Source organism: Calliphora vicina, chromosome 5 (assembly GCF_958450345.1).
Source record: "Calliphora vicina chromosome 5, idCalVici1.1, whole genome shotgun sequence".
Taxonomy (NCBI): Eukaryota; Metazoa; Arthropoda; class Insecta; order Diptera; family Calliphoridae; genus Calliphora; species Calliphora vicina.
Window position 1 is genome coordinate 53,698,871 of NC_088784.1, and position 20,796 is coordinate 53,719,666.

Below are 20,796 nucleotides of genomic sequence, written 5' to 3' on the forward strand. Positions count from 1 at the left end.
GCCACTCTTGGCGAAGGGTATAAAAAGTATGAAAGTATATTCGTCAACCCCGAACATATAACGCACTACACTGAGTAGATGAGCACCGACCTTTTTCCTTTAAAATTTCCGTTCCGAACCCAAATATTTGAACTAAGAACTACAAAACAATACCATGACTAAACTCTTTTTGTTCACATAATTCAAATGACATTTACTAAAATTTCTATCTCCATACACGTCTACATTACAACCGATAGTACCATGTAAACGTTTTTTAAAGATGGAATCACATCACATTACCATCTTAAATGTTACTAAATAGTTACTTTAAAGTTTAAACTGTATTTTTGATACAAACTTGTTATTGATAATGTCTCAATAAAAAAGGAAGAATTCAAAACATAACTAAAAAAATTTTATGATATAGATTTTTTATGCTAGTCTCTAAAATTACATTACATTTTCTGTGTATTCTTAAATAAATTAACTGGAACCTGAATAAATGAATAAAAATGCTGACGTGAATACAAAATTGTCATTATGTTTGTAATAGTGTAAAACTTACCTCTGTTGAGTAGAATTCTTCTGCACCATTGGCAGCTGATACCAAATGCAATATTTGATTATAACGATTATCACGCATTTCAATTGGATTCCAATTATTTGAAGCCATCATTTTCTCCCACTTTTCCTTAGAAATATCTTTAAAAGTTTAAAAAGAATAATAACATAAGATATTAAAACAATATTAATATTTTCTACACAACATACAAGCACTTGCGTCCATAACACCACGATCACAGATAATCAAGCAGTTACGTGAACTTGACTTTCCCAATTCAAAATAAGTATTCTCTATTTGAATCATGGTACGGATAAGATTTTCTTGAAACTTATACGCTGTAAGCAAAAAAATAAAAAAATAAAGAACCATTATTTTTAATGTATGAAATGTATAATAAATCCCTTATTTAAAAGATCTGATTAAATTTAAAATTACAAATAAACTTTTGCAAGCAAATTAACAAAACAAGACAACAATTATATGAAAAATAACAAGATCGTATAGATAAGCGTAGCGATTTTCAAAAGTGTTGCTATATTGCGCAGAATTATAAAAATATCCTTCAAACTGTCCACATTGTTTCTTTGGTATACTGTATCAAATTTGTTTACTTTTAAATTCAAATTTCGATTCAATATGACTTAAAAGGAAGCTATAATAAGATATACATAACTGTTTTCCCCCTTAATATTAACATATTTCAAATTATATTTGACCTTTGGCGGCAAGCACGTCTCTTAAACTGGCTCATTTTAACAAATTTTTTAACTTCTTTAATTGACTCACTTTGCATTGGAAAAGGCGACAATAATCATTTTTAGCAATATACAAACAATACAATTTGTTCTGTTTTGAGAAGATAATTCATAACTTCCCGGAAAAAAAAATTAAATTATCAGTCAAAATTCAATAAAAATATTTATATTTAAATTTAAATATTAAAATTTTTTAAATTTTAAAGTATTTTTTTTAAATTAAAATTTTTTTTGTTTTTTAATATTTAGCGAAAAAAAACTTGGTGAAAAAAAAATTCGGGTTAAAATTTTGTCCGATTTTGACCCTTGTATGTCCAACTTACTATGGTCTTATATACGTCGTTGCAAAGGTCTTTGAAATATATATCATTAGATATCCATATTGTCTTATTAATGACTTAGTAATCCAGATATAGGTCAAAAATCGATATTGTCTCAGCCATCTGTGGACCGATTTTCTCGATTTTAAATAGCAACCGAGCCGGAAGAATTCCGGAGATATTGATGTATGTATGAATCGTGTATGTAAGTTATTTGGGGGCTTCGGAAAGTTGATTTCAACAGACAGACGGACATGGCTTAATCGACTCCGTTATCTATAAGAATCCAGAATATATATACTTTATAGGTTCGGAAAATTATATTGTGGAAATTACAAACGGAATGACAAACATATATATCGTCCCCTTAATAAAAAATTGAAATATTACCTTTGTTCTAGATCTCTACTAACACAAAAATTTTAAACTCAATTATTTCTAAATTGCAAAAAAATTATATACTATTGTTTTATTAAGGGGACGATATACCTACCCTTCTCACGAAACAGAATGTATCTTAATAACTCCTTTAAGAATATAAAATTTGTATTAAGTCGATGATTTGTAAAGCGAGATAAAAAAAAATACAATTTTCAATAGCCAACGAGTGTGGTATATATTTTTGATATTTTCTTTCGTTTGTTTTCTATTGCCATAAAAAATATGAAAATAATTAAACAATTTCGAATTATGGCAGTACATTAAAACAGTTCCGGTTTGTTAGGTTCAGTTTCAGCCTGAAAACCCGGTATCATTCTCTAGTTATGACCCTCTTGTCGCATATGAGTAATATGTAAATTTAAGTGTATTGCAACTACAAATGCTAATCGGGACTGATTTTTGAAAATCCCGGGGATCGGGATTTGGTAAAGAATCCCGAAATCCCGAAACCCCGGGTCTAAAATCCCGAAAATTATAAGAAAGAAACGTATAATTATGTCTTTACAATTGAAAGTAAATTTTTTATTTAGCAATTAATTTTTATTAGACACTAAAAATCATACTACATACATACTTGCATCTATGGTTTCGTCTGCCATTCTGGAACGAATTTTGTTTCCGACATATGCTGCTGCCGAAAATAATCTTTCACATTAAATATTGGGAAAACCGTTTGCAAATACTTATAACAAATCTGCAAGTATTTTCCTCTTGTTCCTTCAGAAATAAAGTGATCTATTTCTTTTGCAAGTTGCAAATCTACATTATAACTTACTTGGTTTCGTTATTGTTATTTGGGTTTTTTACATTTATTAATAATATCTTTTAGCCTTTGAGCAATCGAAATATTTTCATTTTGTTCGAGTACCTCATCTGAGATAAAATAAATTTCGTTTGAAGAGCATTTAAATTGCGTTTTGTTAGATAACTTACAAAAATGATGAAGAATTGATTTTCCAGAGCCCCACTGCAGGAAAACCAAAAACACCGCTTTCCTTTATTAACTATGTTGTAGCAAGAGTTGAGCTTAACAACTTTGCCGAACATAACTTTGCGATATTCGGGCATGTTTAAGAAATCGCGAAAACCCCGGGATTTTATTGAACGGGATTCCCCGTTTGGCATCTCTAATTGCAACTCTTCCTGTCTGTATTTTGTATTACAAAATCAAATGAATTGTTTTCGCAAAGAAATATTTATTTTTTTCGATAAGTTAGAGAAAACACAAATATTTACAGTAATTGATAATAAAATTTGTTTTTTTCATTTGAAATAAACAAACTCTCGTGCAAACGTCAATGTATGTATGTATGTATTTTTTTTTGATTATATATATTTTTAAAATAAATTTTTCTCATTCATACATATTTATGAGTATTAGGTGTACATTAGTGTGTCCCAAAAAAAGTAGTTTTTCTTATTTTCATGGGTGCTCAAGCATAATTTGAATGCTTATAGGGTAGAGTATTTTTGAGATTTTTTTCAGATTTTTCGGAAGTGGTTTAGAGGTCGCTCAAATCGAGTTTTTGCCAAAAATCGGGTTTGTCGGCCTTTTTTTGAGTTTTATTTATAACTTTGTCAAGACCCACGATTTTCATCACTTTTGATGACACAGTTTAAAAGAAAAATGTACGAGCTTTATTTTTGTGTGCAAAAATGTTTAGTTTTTGTAATGAATTGGCTCATTAAGGTGCCCTACATTACAATTTTTCGAATTTTTTCCATAAATTTTGTAAATAAGGCTTTATAACTTTAAAATTTTTTATGAAAATTAAAAAAAATAAAAATGCAGTTTGAAAGATCAATTAATTTTTAATAATTTAGAGACAACAATTTTTGAATTTATATACACATCTGCTCAAAATAATAGATACACCTAATTGGAAAAAATTTAAATGGCGGTAACATTGAAAATTTCCTCGCAAGCGTTAAGAATACATCATATTATTAAAATTTCTATCTGGCAATGTCATGTCAGTCAAAAATCTGGCATCTATTTGCTTTCATGTTGATTTTTAAAAACGAATTTATTTGAATTACAAAAAATTATTTGCTCATAAAAATAGATACACATCAGTAATTTGTTTATATACAATTTTTGTTTTGTGCAATTTTTTGTTCCTATTTACGTGAAACAGTAAGTATAATTTAAATTTTAGCAACAATTTTATAAAAAATAGGACTCTTTTGAAGAAAATGGGACGAAATCATCATTGTACCGAAGATGAGAAAAAAATTGTTCAAACGATGAGAAATCAAGGAAAATCATTACGGGAAATAGCAAAGAGCATAGGAAGATATTTACATTTTGTCCAAAATGCTTTATCTAAAAAACAAAAAAGAGAAACTCGCGGTAGACCAAAGAAAACCAGTCCAGAAACAGATAGGCGGATCGTCCTTATGGTTAAAAAAGACCCTTTCATATCATCGAAAGCTATTTCTGCGGAGCTATGTAACGAAATCAGTCCACAAACAGTTCGTCGTCGTCTTTTACAAGCTAAATTGCCGGGAAGAATTGCCAGAAAAGTGCCACTAATGCGCCAAAAAAATATCAAGACAAGATTAGAATTTGCTAAAGAGCACTTACAATGGTCCGGGTGTGAAGGCGACAAAAAATGGAGAAATATTTTATGGAGCGACGAAACAAAAATAAATTTGTTTGGAAACGACTGCCAAAGAAATGTACGCCGACCAAAAGGAAAAGAATTCCACGTTAAATTTACAAAAAAGACGGTAAAACATGGCGGGGGAAACATAATGGTTTGGGGTTGCTTTTCATGGAATGGTGTTGGTCCGATATTCCGAATAGAAGATACCATGAATGCTAGTGGGTATAGAGACATATTGGAAAACGTAATGCTTCCATATGCATCGGAAAATATGCCATTAATATGGACATTCCAGCAGGACAACGACCCAAAACATAGTTCAAGATTAGTTAAAAACTGGTTCTTGGAGAATAACGTACCTGTTTTAAGCTGGCCCAGCCAATCCCCTGATTTAAACCCAATAGAAAACTTGTGGAGTGAATTAAAGATAAGGCTTTCGAAGGAAGTTTTCAAAAATAAAGACGATTTATGGGAGAAAACGCAAAAAATATGGTACGAGATTCCATTGGAGAAGTGTCAGAACTTGATATCCAGTATGCCCAGAAGAGTGGAGAAAGTTTTACAAAACAAAGGTGGATATACTGGATACTAGCTTTACTTTAATAATAAACTAATTTTTTTAAGATAAAATTTATTAGCTTTTGTTTAATAAGAATTTTTAAAAATGTATCTATTATTATGAGCACCAAATTTTTCGAAATTTAAGAAATTTAATTTACTTTATAATATTTGTTATTAATTATGAAATATTTTGTTTTTGTTTTTTACTCTCCTTTTAACTATAAATAAAAATCGACTGAATTTTTTTTATAATTTTACAATATACCATTATTTTTTTTCGTTTTTAAAAAATAAATTTTGGTGTATCTATTATTTTGAGCAGATGTGTAAGATTTGCAATAATTTTATAAACAAAAAAAAAGGAATTTTTATAAAACCTATGGTAACATGATTATTCATAATTCCAACAAACGTTAGAAAGTTAATATGGCGACAAAAAGAGAAAGTTGGACTACCTTGTATTTTTCTATCATTTGTCTTAAGGTAGAATGTCTTAAGGTTGAGCAAATATTTGCCATGTGTGCATGGCAAATATTTGCTCAAAAAAGCGTAACCACTTTTTTTGCACAAATTTGTTTGACGTGTTTACTCTTACAAGTGTTTTGTAAGATCAAACAGCATCAAATAAAATAAAACAAATTTTTTTGTTTTGAATCATCCTAAGTAAAATATGTTTTTGAAATAAATAAAAGAATTCAAATGTATTTTATTTAGTGGTTACGTCTTTTTCGTCAAATATTTGTCTTGTGTTATGGTAAATATTTACTCAAAAAAGCGTAACCTCTTTTTAAGCACAAATTTGTTTGACGTGTTTACTCTTATAAGTGTTTTGTAAGATCAAACAGCATCAAATAAAATAAAACTAAATATTTGTTTTGAATTGTCTTAAGTAAAAGGAGTTTTTGACAATAAATAAAAAAAAAGTAAAATTTATTTTATTTAGCGGTTACGTCTTTTTCGTCAAATATTTGCCATGTATGACCCTACCTTTAGTTACAAAATTACACATTGCTACCTTCTAAATATTCTCCAGGCAACAGAGTTCTATAAAAATGTCTTAAATTTTAATTTGTATGAATTTTCAATACCAAAAATTGGAACTTTTCAGAAATTCCAAAAACATTTTTTCTTGATTTGTTCAAAATAGAGACGTTTTAAAAGTGAAAGTGTGCTAAAATTGTTTAAAATAAAAACGTTATTTTTTATCAAAAACTAAAAGTTAAAATTTCAAGACATTTCATTTGTTAACATTTCTCTGAACTCACACGGTACCCGTATATGTGAGAGAGTAATTTTAAAATATTGAGAGTCGGACTACTTGGTATACTTTGGTAGTAAATATAATAAGTGTTATATATAAAGTGACCGCCCTACATTTCAAAACTACTAAAAGGCGATAGGGCTTTTAAACGAGGAGATCTAGAAAACAAAGTTTTTCATATATTGTGATTCAAAATATTTTACCTGTTCAATCTATTTTGATAATTTTTGGACACATACGTTAGCAATTAGTAATAACTATTTGTGTCAAATATCGGTCTCTTCGAATAACTCCTATCGTGTGAAATTGTTTTTAATTGTTGGACGATCGCACGGTTTGTTCAACTTTCATTAAAATCGGCCCACAAATATATAATATTCCGCCATCATTCATTTAGTAATTCCATATATAACGTTGTCTGCTTTTAGTAAAACTTTCAGAGTATATTTATAACTATCTGGCCTATAATATTCAGTATAGGTCTTACTTAAAATTTAAATCGCAGTTACGGAAAAGCTGTTGGAGGTATTGACATCTTTTTTTCATATTTTTATTCCTTATTATATTCTCAATAAATCCCAATGTGATGATAAAAAAATTCTGAAATCCGCGATTTGCAATGAATTGTCCTACATCACAATTTTTCGTTATTTTTCCATAAATTTTGTCAATAAGGCTTTATAACTTTTAAAATTTTTATGAAAATGAAAAAAAAAATAAAAATGCAGTTTGAAAGATCAATTAATTCTTAATAATTTAGGGACAACAATTTTTTTTAACAGTTTGCTTTTAAAATGTACCAAAATTTTTTAGAGATTTGTGCTCGTTAAAATGATTTTTGGAAGTGAACTTTGTATGGGAGCTATGACTAATTATGAACCGATCGTTATAAAATTTGGTGACACGACTTTTGTATATACAGTATTGGCCATAACTAAAACATAATTTTTTTGATAAAAAAAGCTTTTTTGAATTCTGATTTGTATATATTTTATTAACTTATATTGTTAATGTTCATATAAAATTCATTTAGTAAAAGATAATTTTATGAACAATTAATTTAAAATGATAAATCATATAAAAACACAAAACGCAACGGACAAAACAAAAGCACCCCCTTATAAGATGTTTAAAAATTTGACTACGTTACTGTATATTTGCATTGTGAATTGACGGGCAATTCAAAAATATCCTATAGCATAATCTAGTCAAGTATGAACAAGTTTAAGATTATGCGTTAGCGAAAGAACAATCCGTTGAAGAGCAGTAGAAGTCGGATTATTCAGTTGACGACCAGCAAAAAAAAACATTTCTATCAGCTAAGAACAAGAAAGCTAGACTGGAGTTTGCCAAAGCGCACATCGACTAGAGTGTCAAAAAATGGAAGACAGTACTATTCACTGATTAATCCAAATACAACTTAAAAAGTTCCGATGGAATAAGACGTGTACGCAGACCAAAAGGAGAAAGACTGAATCCTAAGTATTGCAAAGGAACAACTAAACATGGAGGAGGCAATGGGTTTCTTTTCTGGTCAAGGAATTGGGCAATTCATAAAATTAATGGGATTATGGATCATTTCATGTACCGTGATATAATGAAAGATGTAATGTTGCCTTATGCCAGTGAAGAGATGCCACTTAAAGGGAGCTTCCAACAGGATAAAGATCCTAAGCACACCTCCAAAATTTGTAAGACGTGGCTACAGAGCAATAAAATTCAAGTTATTTATTGGACTCCTCAATCTCCCAATATCAATCCTATTAAGAACTTGAGGGATATTGTTAATATGAAAATAAAACGTGAAAATTTGACGAAATAAGGATCGGAAGGAATATTGCAAGACAAGATAAAAAAAACTTAATATTTTCTATGCCTAAGTGATGTGCTTGTGTCATCCAATGCAAAGGATATGCAACAAAATAGTAATTAAAATTAGTGTTATATTATATCCATCTTTAGCTTTGTCCGTTTAATTTTCTACCTTAAAATATTTTTTGATTTTATGTTACCACTTATAGAAAGATTAACTTTAAAAGTATATGTTTATCAATAATAAACAATTTAACAAATGAAAATAATACATAATCGAAATTTAAAACTTTGTTTTTATAAAAGAAAATATAATATGAAAAAAAATCACTGAGGGGGTCTTTAGTTATGGCCGATACTGTATATAACATATTTGTATTGAATTTTATTTGAATACGAATATTTTTAAGAGATTTATGCTAGTTAAAGTGATTTTCGAAAGTGGAATTTATATGGGAGCTATGACTAATTATGGACCGATCGCCAAAAAATTTGGTAGGCGCGAGTTTAGATTATATAAAACTTATTTGTGCTCAATTTGGTTTAGGTATCTTTATAACTAAAAAAATTATGAGATTTTATCTATTTTTAGATAGGTCAATCGTATGGGGGCTAGTAGAAATAATGGACCGATTCCAACCAAATTCAATTTGCTTCGTCCAATTGACAATAGAAAAGTTTGTATCAAATTTTATCTTTGAAATTGCGACTTGTAGTTTGATTGCACTATGGTGTTGTAGGGTATAAAAATCATTTTTGTACACAAAAGTTCTCGTTGTTGTCTCTAAATTATTAAGAATTAATTGAGCTTTCAGACTGCATTTTTAGTTTTTTTAATTTTTATAAAAATTTTAAAAGTTATAAAGCCTTATTTACAAAATTTATGGAAAAATTTCGAAACATTGTAATGTAGGGCACCTTAATGAGCCAATTCATTACAAAAACTAAACATTTTTGCACACAAAAATAAAGCTCGGACATTTTTCTTTTAAACTGTGTCCTCAAAAGTAATGAAAATCGTGGATCTTGACAAAGTTATAAATAAAACTCAAAAAAAGGCCGACAAACCCGATTTTTGGCAAAAACTCGATTTGAGCGAACTCTAAACCACTTCTGAAAAATCTGAAAAATACTCTACCCTATAAGCTTTCAAATTATGCTTGAGCACCCATGAAAATAAGAATTTGGGACACACTAGTGTATATGCTTATTAGTGTATTCATTCGACTAATGATCGTTCGATTAATCGAATAATTTCTTACGAATAATTATTTGAACAATTTAAAAATGGCCATTTTCGAATAACGAATAATTCGAACAATTTTATGTAGAATAATCGAATAAAACGAATAAATGTTCATATATATTTAAATTTATTAAATTGCTTAAATTTTTTCATAATTTCATATTTAAATAAGTAATAATGACTCACAAAAATTGTATTGCTTCTGAAATTCGACAAATAACTAAAGACAATGGGACTTTCGATCACTGTAGATGAATGTTCCGATAGCTCCTTCTATAAATATATAAATGTTACTGCAAGAAGTTACAATTCTAAAAGCAAATCTTTCAAAATTTTTAACATAGTACTTGAACCAATGAAAATAAATGGTACGGAATAAAATATTTGTTATTTAGCTGGCGAAATATTAGAAGAATCGCAATTAATAATCAAAATATTAACTTAGATTAAAGTGAAAAGTGATATTAAGGATAACATTTATAATGATTACATTGAAATAGATGAAGCCCATGATCTTAAAATATATGTATGTATATAAGTGATGTTATTAACCGCGTACGTAAGTGTTGCAAAATATTTAATAAATCGAATGATAAACACAAATATTGCAAACTAACGTTTTGTTGCAAAAGTTCGTCATATACATGATTTTGAACATCTTTGACTGACTTCAAATTAGCCACGTTCACTGACAATGATATCAAACTTTGGACAGATTCCCTTTATTGTGTAATTCCCCAAGACCACTTTATTAAGGAAAGATTCGGCAACGTTGATAGAGCTTGATGTATAATACAATTTGTTATAAATAATTTAGAAATAGCGAATAATTAATTTACTAAAGAATTAGTTACTCAATTTAAAACCCGAATTAATGAACGACATAAAAAAGTTCTTAATACGTTTATATTGTATTTTAATTCAGGATCATGTCCAACTAGCTCAAATTTTTTTAAAGCATAGCTCCAAAACGGAAACTAAAGGGTTTGCTAGTCAATTGTAGATTGTTCGGGAGTTAATCTGATCAGAATATTTCTGTTGAAAATTTAATGATGGACTTTGTTTTCGAATGTTTTTTAACATTATCAATACTTGAATTTTTAACTTTAACGTTATTTTTTGTTTTTCTTTAACAATAAAATATTAAAAAACCAACATCAAAACTTCATTCTTTACTTTTTTAATAAAAATTAAATTATTCGAATAATTCAATTAATTTTAAACGTGTGATCGAATTATTCGAACAAGTTAAAATCTCTTATTCGAATTATTCGTTTTATTCGAACAAGAGAAAAATCGAATAATTCGAATACCCTAATGCTTATTTATACACTATAGTTTTATTGAGGGGACGATAAGTAATTAAATTTACTTAAAATAATTTTATAATCCCATAAACTAATTTCATAAAATTTATAAATTCAAATGGTTATGTGGAATAAAATTAAAAAAAAATATTATATTCAATCATTCAACATTAGTAGTACATACATGATTTTCTGTATTGTATTCTAAATATGAAACTAATGCACAAAAACGTTGAAAATACATTTTGCTGCACAAAATCAATTTATTGACTTTTCAACGATTTCATTTGAACGACTATGACGCTTTTAATTCAATTAGTTTACATGACAAGTCATTACATTGCACCAATTAAAAGTATATGACGCAATTTTACAAACAAAAATAATAAATAAATAAATATATAAATGTACATCTTTAATTATTTTACTAAAAGTTTAAAAGATGCTGAAGTCAGTCTTGTAAACACAAAAATCATGCAAAATTGCAATCGTTTGCACAAACACAACAACAAATATATAAAAAACAACTTCGTAATATCTTTTAAGCTTTAAACGCTTAAGAGCTAATTTTTTACTTGTTAGTTAAACGTAGTTTAACACGCTGTTATATTAAACGTGAAACAAATTTAGCTGGATTGTGTTTCTCACTAACTTGGGGGTTACACGATCACGTTTTGCCTTTCAAGTTTTAATACACTCACACTTTTAAGAATTGAAACGAACTTGCATTCAATTTCTCATTCAAGTTGGTGTTTAAATTTTCAATCAAGAAAACAGCTGATTACATTTTTTTACACAATTTGTACTAAAATTGTTTTCAAGTTGCAAATTTTGGCAAACAGCATATGTAAAAGACTATCAAGAATAATTGATCGTGTGGCTGCAGTGTAATGGATTAAAAACTGTAAATTATGTTAGCATTGCCATATTGTTCATTCCTTAAAATTCATATACAGTAGCCCAATAAAGTCTACATACAGGAATTCAAATTAAATTTCTTTCTGAAAGCTGTATTTGTAAGTTAAAAGTAATGAAATATATTTGTTTAAAATATAAATTCACACTAAAAAAAATAAAACAACATCACTTAAGTCGGGTTTAGCAACATTTCCTATCACGTCCAAAATTTCACCGTTATTAGAATTTTTGATTCTGAGTCTAATAACGATTTTTTTTTTGGTTCTAATAACGGTGAACTTTTGGGCGTTATTTGAATTTTTTTTTGCTAAAATCGACATAAGATATGTATTATTATATATTTCATAAAAAAAAAAACTGAAAAAACTGCTTTAAATTAATGTAACATAATAATTTTTTCCTGTATGTAGACTTTCTTGGGCTACTGTATGTATGTAAATACGACAAAACTTGAAATTTTATAAAAAAGCAACCACGTGCATAACTTTTTTTGTAAATTTTAACTTTGTAAAATAAATTAAAGCAAATAAAATGTATATTAAAATTATATTGATGTTAATAAACCATATCAATAAAACAACTGCTGTGCTAACTTTTATTTTTCAGCTGTTTAGGCTTTGGTTGAAGTCGCCAATGAAACCTAGATTATATTACTAAATAAACAATAAGTGAAAAACACAAATGTTAGTTTAAGCTAGGTTTAAACAGAAAATGTAATTATAACAAAAACTAGCTCTAAGTTTTCCATTTGTGCAAGTCAGCAAATTTATGCGGCGTTTTTCATGAACCCGACTTTTAATATGTTGTGCCACTTTAAACAGTGAATTAAACAAAGGCAAAACATAAAAACTTTTACAAATGTCGAAAGAAAGCAAGAAAATAAAGTTGAAATTGTTCTGGACGATTTTGCTTTATGTTTACTGTTGGATAGCATTTTCACACAATTTATAATTTAATTGATAAAACTAAACAAAAATCAGCTAATTCATCAAATCCACAATAAAATTGTGGTGCAAACTTTTCAGATTTTTGCAACCATGAAATAAAGAATAAGAAACCACATTTATTAAATTATATTTCAAATGTCTGTTCTATTTTATAATACGTATTGAAATGTTGTATTTAATATAATGAAATCTTTAATCTTGATATTCAATTAAAATGTATATAACTATTTTATAGAATAAATACATTCTTATTAAAGATTAAGGTTATTGCTCCCTATTTAAATTTTGTGAATCTATAAAGAAGTATGCATAATAGGGCCTGGAAAATATAATATTTTGGATTAATTTTATCAAATATTACTTAAATAAGTTTTTGGTTTTGGATACTCTAATTCGGTCAGATTCCTATACCTAAGAATTCAATCACGTGACTACGTCTATGTCAGTTCCCTCTATGGTTTTAGTTGCAGACATAAAAATATCTTCTAACAAATCGAATTTGAAAAAAATGTTGGCAAAAAAAATATAATGAATAAAAAAAGCTTTATTACAATTGTACAATGTAAGTACTGTCGACAATGAGTTTATATTTATTTTGTATGTATATCGTTGCCAAAATTGATTTTCTTTTATGTTTTCTGCTATCTCTAGAGATCCTCTCATTTGTCTCATAGTTTACTTATGTTGCGTTGTCGTGAAAGTCATGAAGTAATTGGTTAATTCAAAAGGTCTCTTATCATGTCATATTGTCATAATGTCCTAATATTTCACGACTCGGCGACTCGGTTTAACCGCGTCGTAGGCGTTAGGAGCAGATCTCTGCTACTTGGTTACGATAACACAATAAACATAGCATATATAGTAGTATTATTTTAGGACATTTTTTGCTTGAAAGGCAATAACACTTTCAAACCATTGTAAAATATTAGGAGACCTTGTGAATTGACCAAATATGTTTGGGTATTTTATTTATGTTACCCAATTATACGAATTAAAAAGATAAAGTTCTTTAAATTCAATTGTTTAAATTATTTTATTTTATTAAATTAAATTTAAGATTAAATTCAAGTTTTAAAAAAGATATAAAAAAATTACCATGTTGAGTGCATGCTGCCGACAGTAAAAGAGATCAAGAAAATTCTATATTTTATTCAAGTGCATGTCAACATGTGGTTTCTTTTTTTTTGCATACTGGTTATTACCGGTACTCGGTAATTTGCATTTGGTAGTTGCAGGTTGCCACATGTGTAATGCTTAAAGTGTTGTGTTAAGAAGTTTATGTTTTGTAGTCGGCTCCACAATACAATTTCAATGTGTTTACAATTGTATTGTGGAGCTGAGTGTAAGTTTACATTTATTGTGGGTGTCAGCACATTTGTTGTGCCTTTGGATCGTTGAACTTATTAGGGCACACCACATTTGATAATGTGTATTATTAGGGTACACCACAAAGGATATTTATTTAGTTAAGCTGAAATAATTTTTCCCTTTCAAAACGTCAACATTACTTTATTATTTAAAAAAAAATGTTTAGCCAAAAAATTATAGGAACGCGTTTGTCACTTTCAAAACGTCAACATTACTTAATTTTTTAAAAAAATGTTTAGCCAAAAAATTAATTGTTTTTATTAATTTAATAACCATCCAAACCATATATACCACCAGAGCACAGTGGTTTCCCTTATATGAACAAGCGGTCAATAATCAATATCTCCAAAACTAAAAAAGTTAGGATCTTCAAAATTTGTCACCTCATAGCACGCCCGAAGAACTTAAAGTTTGCAAATTTTTAAGAAAAAATATTAACAACTGTAACCACAGTAGCCCTTTGATCTTTCAAGGGTTAATTGGTTTTTAGATTTGTTTTATGAATTTTTGAAATAAAATATTTCAGTATGAAAATTCGTTTGTTTTAAACAATTTAAGTAAATTTTTATTCCATTTTAATTCATTTAAATTATACACTGAAAAAAAAAATAAATTAAAAAGTTATACAAAGTTATATAATGCAATATGAGGTATTACTAAGTAATATAAGGTAGTAAGGTAAAATAAGACATTAATATACATATATCAAATATTAATCAAATTTAAAACTCCTTGACTTAAACTACTTGTTTTCTTTGTTGGTAAGTTTGTCCTCCAGAAATAAATGGATCTGAACTTAAAACAGGCTATTTAAAAGTTCTGTATTTATAGCATTGCACGAAATTTTTAGGGTATGTTTCAATCTAAACTGTTTTATATGCTTATTTTTCGCTTCAGCTGCTTCCTCCGATAATTCACACTACTACATGCTTGCTTACCTCAGCTCCATGGATCAGATTTTTATGTACCGATGCAAAAATAAGACGGTGCACAGAGGGATTTTGGTGTCAAAAAGTCAATTTTTCAAACACTTAATTTCAACAATCAAATGATTGAATTATGTAGAGAAATGTTTATAGATGAAATGTACACTTATAGTTTTAAGAAAAAATTTATTTTATTTTTAGAAAATTGAACTAAAGTCCATGCAAGGGTGTTAAGCAAAAATTTACTTAAATTTTCACGCAATTCAGTGGTATAATTTTCCTAATAATACCATTTACCTTTAACATATTTGAAAAATATGTATAACATTTCAACATCAATAAAAAAAAAATTATGGGGAAACCATAAACCGTTAAGAAGATATGCCCAAATCTATAAGACTCTAATTATTATTGTATTTTTGATTTTCCATGGAGAAAAAAAAATGTAGCCCCACTTTCCCCAAGCTCTTTTTTTTAATAAAATGAAAGATGTGAGTGTCTTGTTTCGATTAAAAAAAAAAGAATAGTTTTCGGAACAGGATGATAACTTAACATTTTTTGTCGAATAATAAACGAAATATCCAAAAAATTCTTATGTACCAAATTTCTAGACTTTTGCTTGGATATAAACAATTTTATGCGAAAAAATCAATTTGGATTATATGGGTAGTGGGAGTGGACTTTTTTGATAAAATTTAATTTTTTTTTAATTTAGTCCATATAATTCTCGGTGCCAAATTTCAATGCTCTAGACCACCCCTTATAATTTTTGCTTGTATTGCATGGGCGGTATGCGGTGGGCATGGCCGATTTTAATAAAACTTAGCATACGTTTCAGAAAGCATCTTTTGTTTCAGAAAATATATGTACCAAATTTCTAGACTTTTACTTGGATAGGAAAAATTTTATGCGAACAAATCTATTTGGATTGTATGGGCAGTGGGCGTTGGACGTGGTCGATTTTGATAAAATTTTATTTGTTTCTTAGTTTGGTCCATATAATTATCTGTGCCAAATTTCAGCGCTCTACAACCACTCCTTATAATTTTTGCAAAAAAATGTATGAAGCCATCCCTCTGTGTGGCGTTTTAGTATATTACAGATTACACGCCCATCCGCAAATTTCCGCAACTAACTTCAGCAATTTTATTATCTTAAGAATCAGATTAATACAATGAAAAACAAACCTATGGGGGAATCTTGGGGGAACACAACTAAAACTTTAAGTAAACATCATGAAGTTTTACAAAAAAGTAACAAACATATAGGTTAACTAAAACATTTATTTCACAAGAATTGCAACACAAGTTAGTTTTTATTATTTTCTAAAGATAAAATAAATACCTTTAGCTTCAAAATCCTTTGAAAATAATTTAATTTTGTAGACTACAGCAATTGCAAAACCGTTTTGAAGTGCACTTTTGCTTTGAATTATTCTTCCAGCGTTCAGCTGCGCTTTGCAAATGAATATTTGCTCATGCTTTCAATATTATTTTTAAAAAGTCCCGTTAGATTTACAGTAAAAACCGGTTTGCCATTAAAAGGATTGGATATTTAAGAGACACTTTTTTTGGATTTTGTCTAAATATTTTGTGACCGTTTTATTTATTTTTGGCCTATGGGCGGAACCACTGTGCAGAGTGTGGATATGTTTGTAACGCCTAAAAATATTCGTCTAACACCCACCTTAAAGTATACCGATCGACTCAGAATCACTATCTTAATCGACATTATTTCACCTAGCCCCTCTACAAATGTCCTCCCGAAATTGGACTTTATCGGTCATATATGTTTGAGCAATTTGGGTCTAGATTTGCTAAGAATTTCCTTTTTAATGACTTGTCAATAATGTTTACAAAAAACCGACTTTTTAAAAACCCGGTTTGTCGGTTAACCAAAATTGGCCTTTTTTAGAAAACCGGTTTTTCGGTTAACCGACATCGAAAAAACGGTTAAACCGGTTAACCGTCATATATGTGTAGATTATATATAAAGTAGTAGCTTTAAATATTAAAATTATATATAAAGTAGTCACGAATGGTTAATATTAAATCTTATATCTTATATATAAATAGGCCACACGTTTTTTTGTGGTACACTTTTAAATATGTTATTGTCCACCGATATTGATGAAACATATATCTTTTAAAAGGTTATTTTCTCTAGATGTGCACAATATAAAAAAAAATTCTTTCCATAAAAGTGGTCGAATTTCGGACACCAGGCGATCCTAGTATGTATAAATAGGCCACACGTTTTTTTGTGGTACACTTTTAAGTATGTTATTGTCCACCAATATTGATGAAACATATATGGTTTAAAAGGTTATTTTCTCTAGATGTGCACAATATAATTTTGTTTTTAAATTCTTTCCATAAAAGTGGTAAAAAACGACAACAACATGTTTATGCACATCTAAAAACACGTGTATTTGTACACAAACGTGAACAATATTTTTGCGTATACTGAAAATTAACTGTATAATTTCGTTATTAGTGGTCGAATTTTGACCACCAGGCGATCATAGTAACTATAAATATACAAAAGTGGTATGTTCATTTTATTTAAAAATTTTAAAATTATTATCTCAGTCAAATGGAATTGAGTATAAATATGTTACTAAATATATAATACTTGTTTTAATTACTGGTTTATTCATTAAATTTCAACCAAAAAATGTAAATCAATTTTTTAATTAAATATTTGACAGTTTTAAAATGTTTTATCACCTCTAATATGAAACATAAAATTTTACAAGTCCCAAAAAAGGACTTATAAGATACAAACGCACTTCTTCTTAGCTGAGATTATTTGTCATTATAAATCATACCAAATAATTAATAAAACTCCATTATCAGATTTCAAAAATATTTCAAATCATGGATTTGGAACGTTTTTTGTATCTCCTGTAATATTTCTGAAAAGCTAACGAAATGATTAATAAATTTAAATTTTAAGAACAAAACACACTAATGAAGTCAAATTTATTGAGAGAAGGTATGTACATCGAATTCAATTTGACGTTTGGTAAAATCATCACTAAGTTTTTAATGAATCATTAGTAAGATTTACCCCCATATGCATAAACAGTTTATAAAACAAATTTTGTATGGAAATTTTGTTTGATAAATCTTTGATAAAATTATAAACTATTTATACATATGTGGTTAGCCTAAACTTATAGAATTATGCGGAATTTAATTTTAATTTTTAATCGTTTCATTATGTGCAATTTATTCTGAAAAAGTTTTTCAGCAAACTCATAGTGCTCTACTATTTAGAATCATTGTAATTCTTAAAAATATTAATCTAAAGAGGTTTGTATTGTAAATCAGCAGTTTAGGTTTCAAATCAGACCAATAATGTGTATACAATATAAAAAATTCACAAAAACAAGATTTATTAATTTTAGTCCCAAATTTTAAAAACCGGTTAACCGAGTGATATAAACCGCATAACCGGTTAACCGAAAATCAACATTTTAAATTAACCGAGATTTCGAAAAAAGACGGTTTTTTGGTTAACCAGTTTATAAACTCTATATAGTTATAGTTTTTGAACCATTGGCGTACATGAAGTTCCAATTATTATTTCTAGATATATATCTTAGGGTGGCCCTTAATAAACGAAAGTTGGATTTTGGCCATTTTCACCCCCCCAGTTTGGCGAACATTAGTAAAAAAATCTTCCTGAAAAAATTTTAGGTAAATCCCTTGGGGTTAAGACGTGCCGCAAGCTCTCTGAAGTTTTGAGATCCATTTACAAGGGGATTTTTAATTTTTTGGCGAATGAACTCTATTTCCTTACTGTTATGAATTTTACGTAAAACCTATTCAGAATATTATAGTCCAGATAATTCTAAATATACTCTGAAAGTTTTACTAAAATTGGAAAACGTTAAACCTTAAAAGGTAAAGGTCAAAGGTCAAATTTTTCAATATTTGGAATTTCTTTTGGAAAGATAGCGAAATGTTGTATATTTTTGGGCCCATTTTGATGAAACTTAACAAAAATATAATACAAAGCCTAGTATTTACAAAACCAGCAGAAAAATTAAAATTAACCCTGTATAGCACATGGGGTTAAAATGACCCCAAACTTCTAAAACCATAAAAAAATATGATTTTAAAAGTTTGGGGTCACTTTAACCCCAAGTGCCATTAAGGGTTAATTTCCATTCTTGTGCTGTTATTATAAATACTATTATAAATACTATTATGTTATATTTTTCTTAAGTTTTATCAAAATCGGCTCAAAAATTAATAACATTTCTATATCTTTAAATTAGAAATTCCAAATATTGAAAAATTTTACTTTTTACATTCACGATTTAAGGTTTAACGTTTTCCAATTTTGGTAAAACTTTCAGAGTATATTTAGGATTATCTGGACTATAATATTCTGAATAGGGTTTTCTTAAAATTCATAACTCATTCGCCAAAAAATGGCCAAAAAATTGGATTTTCTCGAAAATTTCAAAATTTAAATCGCAGGTACGGAAAAACTATAAAAGATGTTTTCATAATTCTTTCATATTTTTATTCCCTATTATATTCTCAATATTCCCAATGAGATGATAAAAAAATTCAAAAATTTGTTTAACAAAATTTTTAAAATGGAATTTTGAAACTGCCGTTAAAAAAATTTCATTTTTTTGGTCATACTAACTCATATACAAGTAAATATGGATATATTTTAATTTAAAATGAGCTTTTAATATTTAATATTTATCAAAATATGTTAATTTTTTTCCTACATTTCTTATTCTAGTTTCCTGAGACACGTTAATGGCCTGGCGAATTCTTAATAACTTTAACATTTTTTGACCAATTTTTGTTTTTTATATCTCATTAGAACGACAATTACGTACACATTTATATTCTTTTAAATTGAATTGCAAAGGTAATTTTTTAATGGCAACATTTTTACAAAAACTGAAAAAAATGCATTTTTTCCCCTTGTAAATGCATCTCAAAACATCAGAGGGCTTGGACACGTCTTAACCCCAACCGATTTACCTAAAATTTTTTCAAGATGATTTTTTTTTACTAATGTTAACCAAACTGGGGGGTGAGAATGGCCAAAATCCAACTTTCGTTTATTAAGGGCCACCCTAATATATATACAGTGGTGGCCAAAACATATGCAACTAGCAACAGAATTTTAAAAAAGTTGTTTAAACTAGTTCTAAAGGTAAAAAAAAAAATATTCATGTGCTTGTTATATTTTTGTATTAATGCTTTAAAAATGAGAATATGAAATTTAATTCAGAATTTTTTGCATTGAAAAGAAAAAAATTGAAAAAAAAATACGTATTTCATTGGCCAAAACATATGCAACAAATTGCTTCGAAAACATTTATGTCTATAAAACTTAGTATTTCGTGGCAAATCCTATATTTTCAATGACGGCCTTACATCGGCAAGGCAGTGAAGCTATCAAATTGGCAAAAAAATTTGCAGGAATGGCGTTCCAAGCATCTACCAATCCTTGAAACATAATATCTGAATTAGTGCAACTTTCGGGATATATTTTTTGATTAACGATTTCCTAGAGTTCTCAATGGGGTTTAGATCTGGTAATTGTGATAGCTATTCCATTACCGAAACTCTTTCTTGTGCTAACCACGATTTCACAACATGCGAAGAGTGCTTGGGGTCGTTATCGTGCTGAATAACTCATCGAAGAGCCATATTATTTATCCTCAGCATTTGGAAGCATTACTCATTCCAAGATGTCTCTATAGATAAATCCATCCATTACTCCATTCATTTTGAG

General features: G+C 28.3%; 1 protein-coding gene across 3 annotated transcripts in view; it reads right to left on the minus strand.

The window, feature by feature from the left end:
• Positions 1-20,796, minus strand: part of Ttd14 (TRPL translocation defect 14) — a 67,541-nt gene that overhangs the window by 20,486 nt on the left and 26,259 nt on the right. For all 3 annotated transcript variants that reach the window (XR_010576571.1, XM_065511463.1, XM_065511462.1), the window contains 2 exons: positions 754-882; positions 548-684 (listed from right to left, as the gene is read on the minus strand). Coding sequence is in view for 2 of the 3 variants with exons in the window: in XM_065511463.1 (XP_065367535.1) it covers positions 548-684; positions 754-882 (266 nt within the window). In the remaining variant the exon portion in view is untranslated. The remainder of the gene's footprint in view (positions 1-547; positions 685-753; positions 883-20,796) is intronic.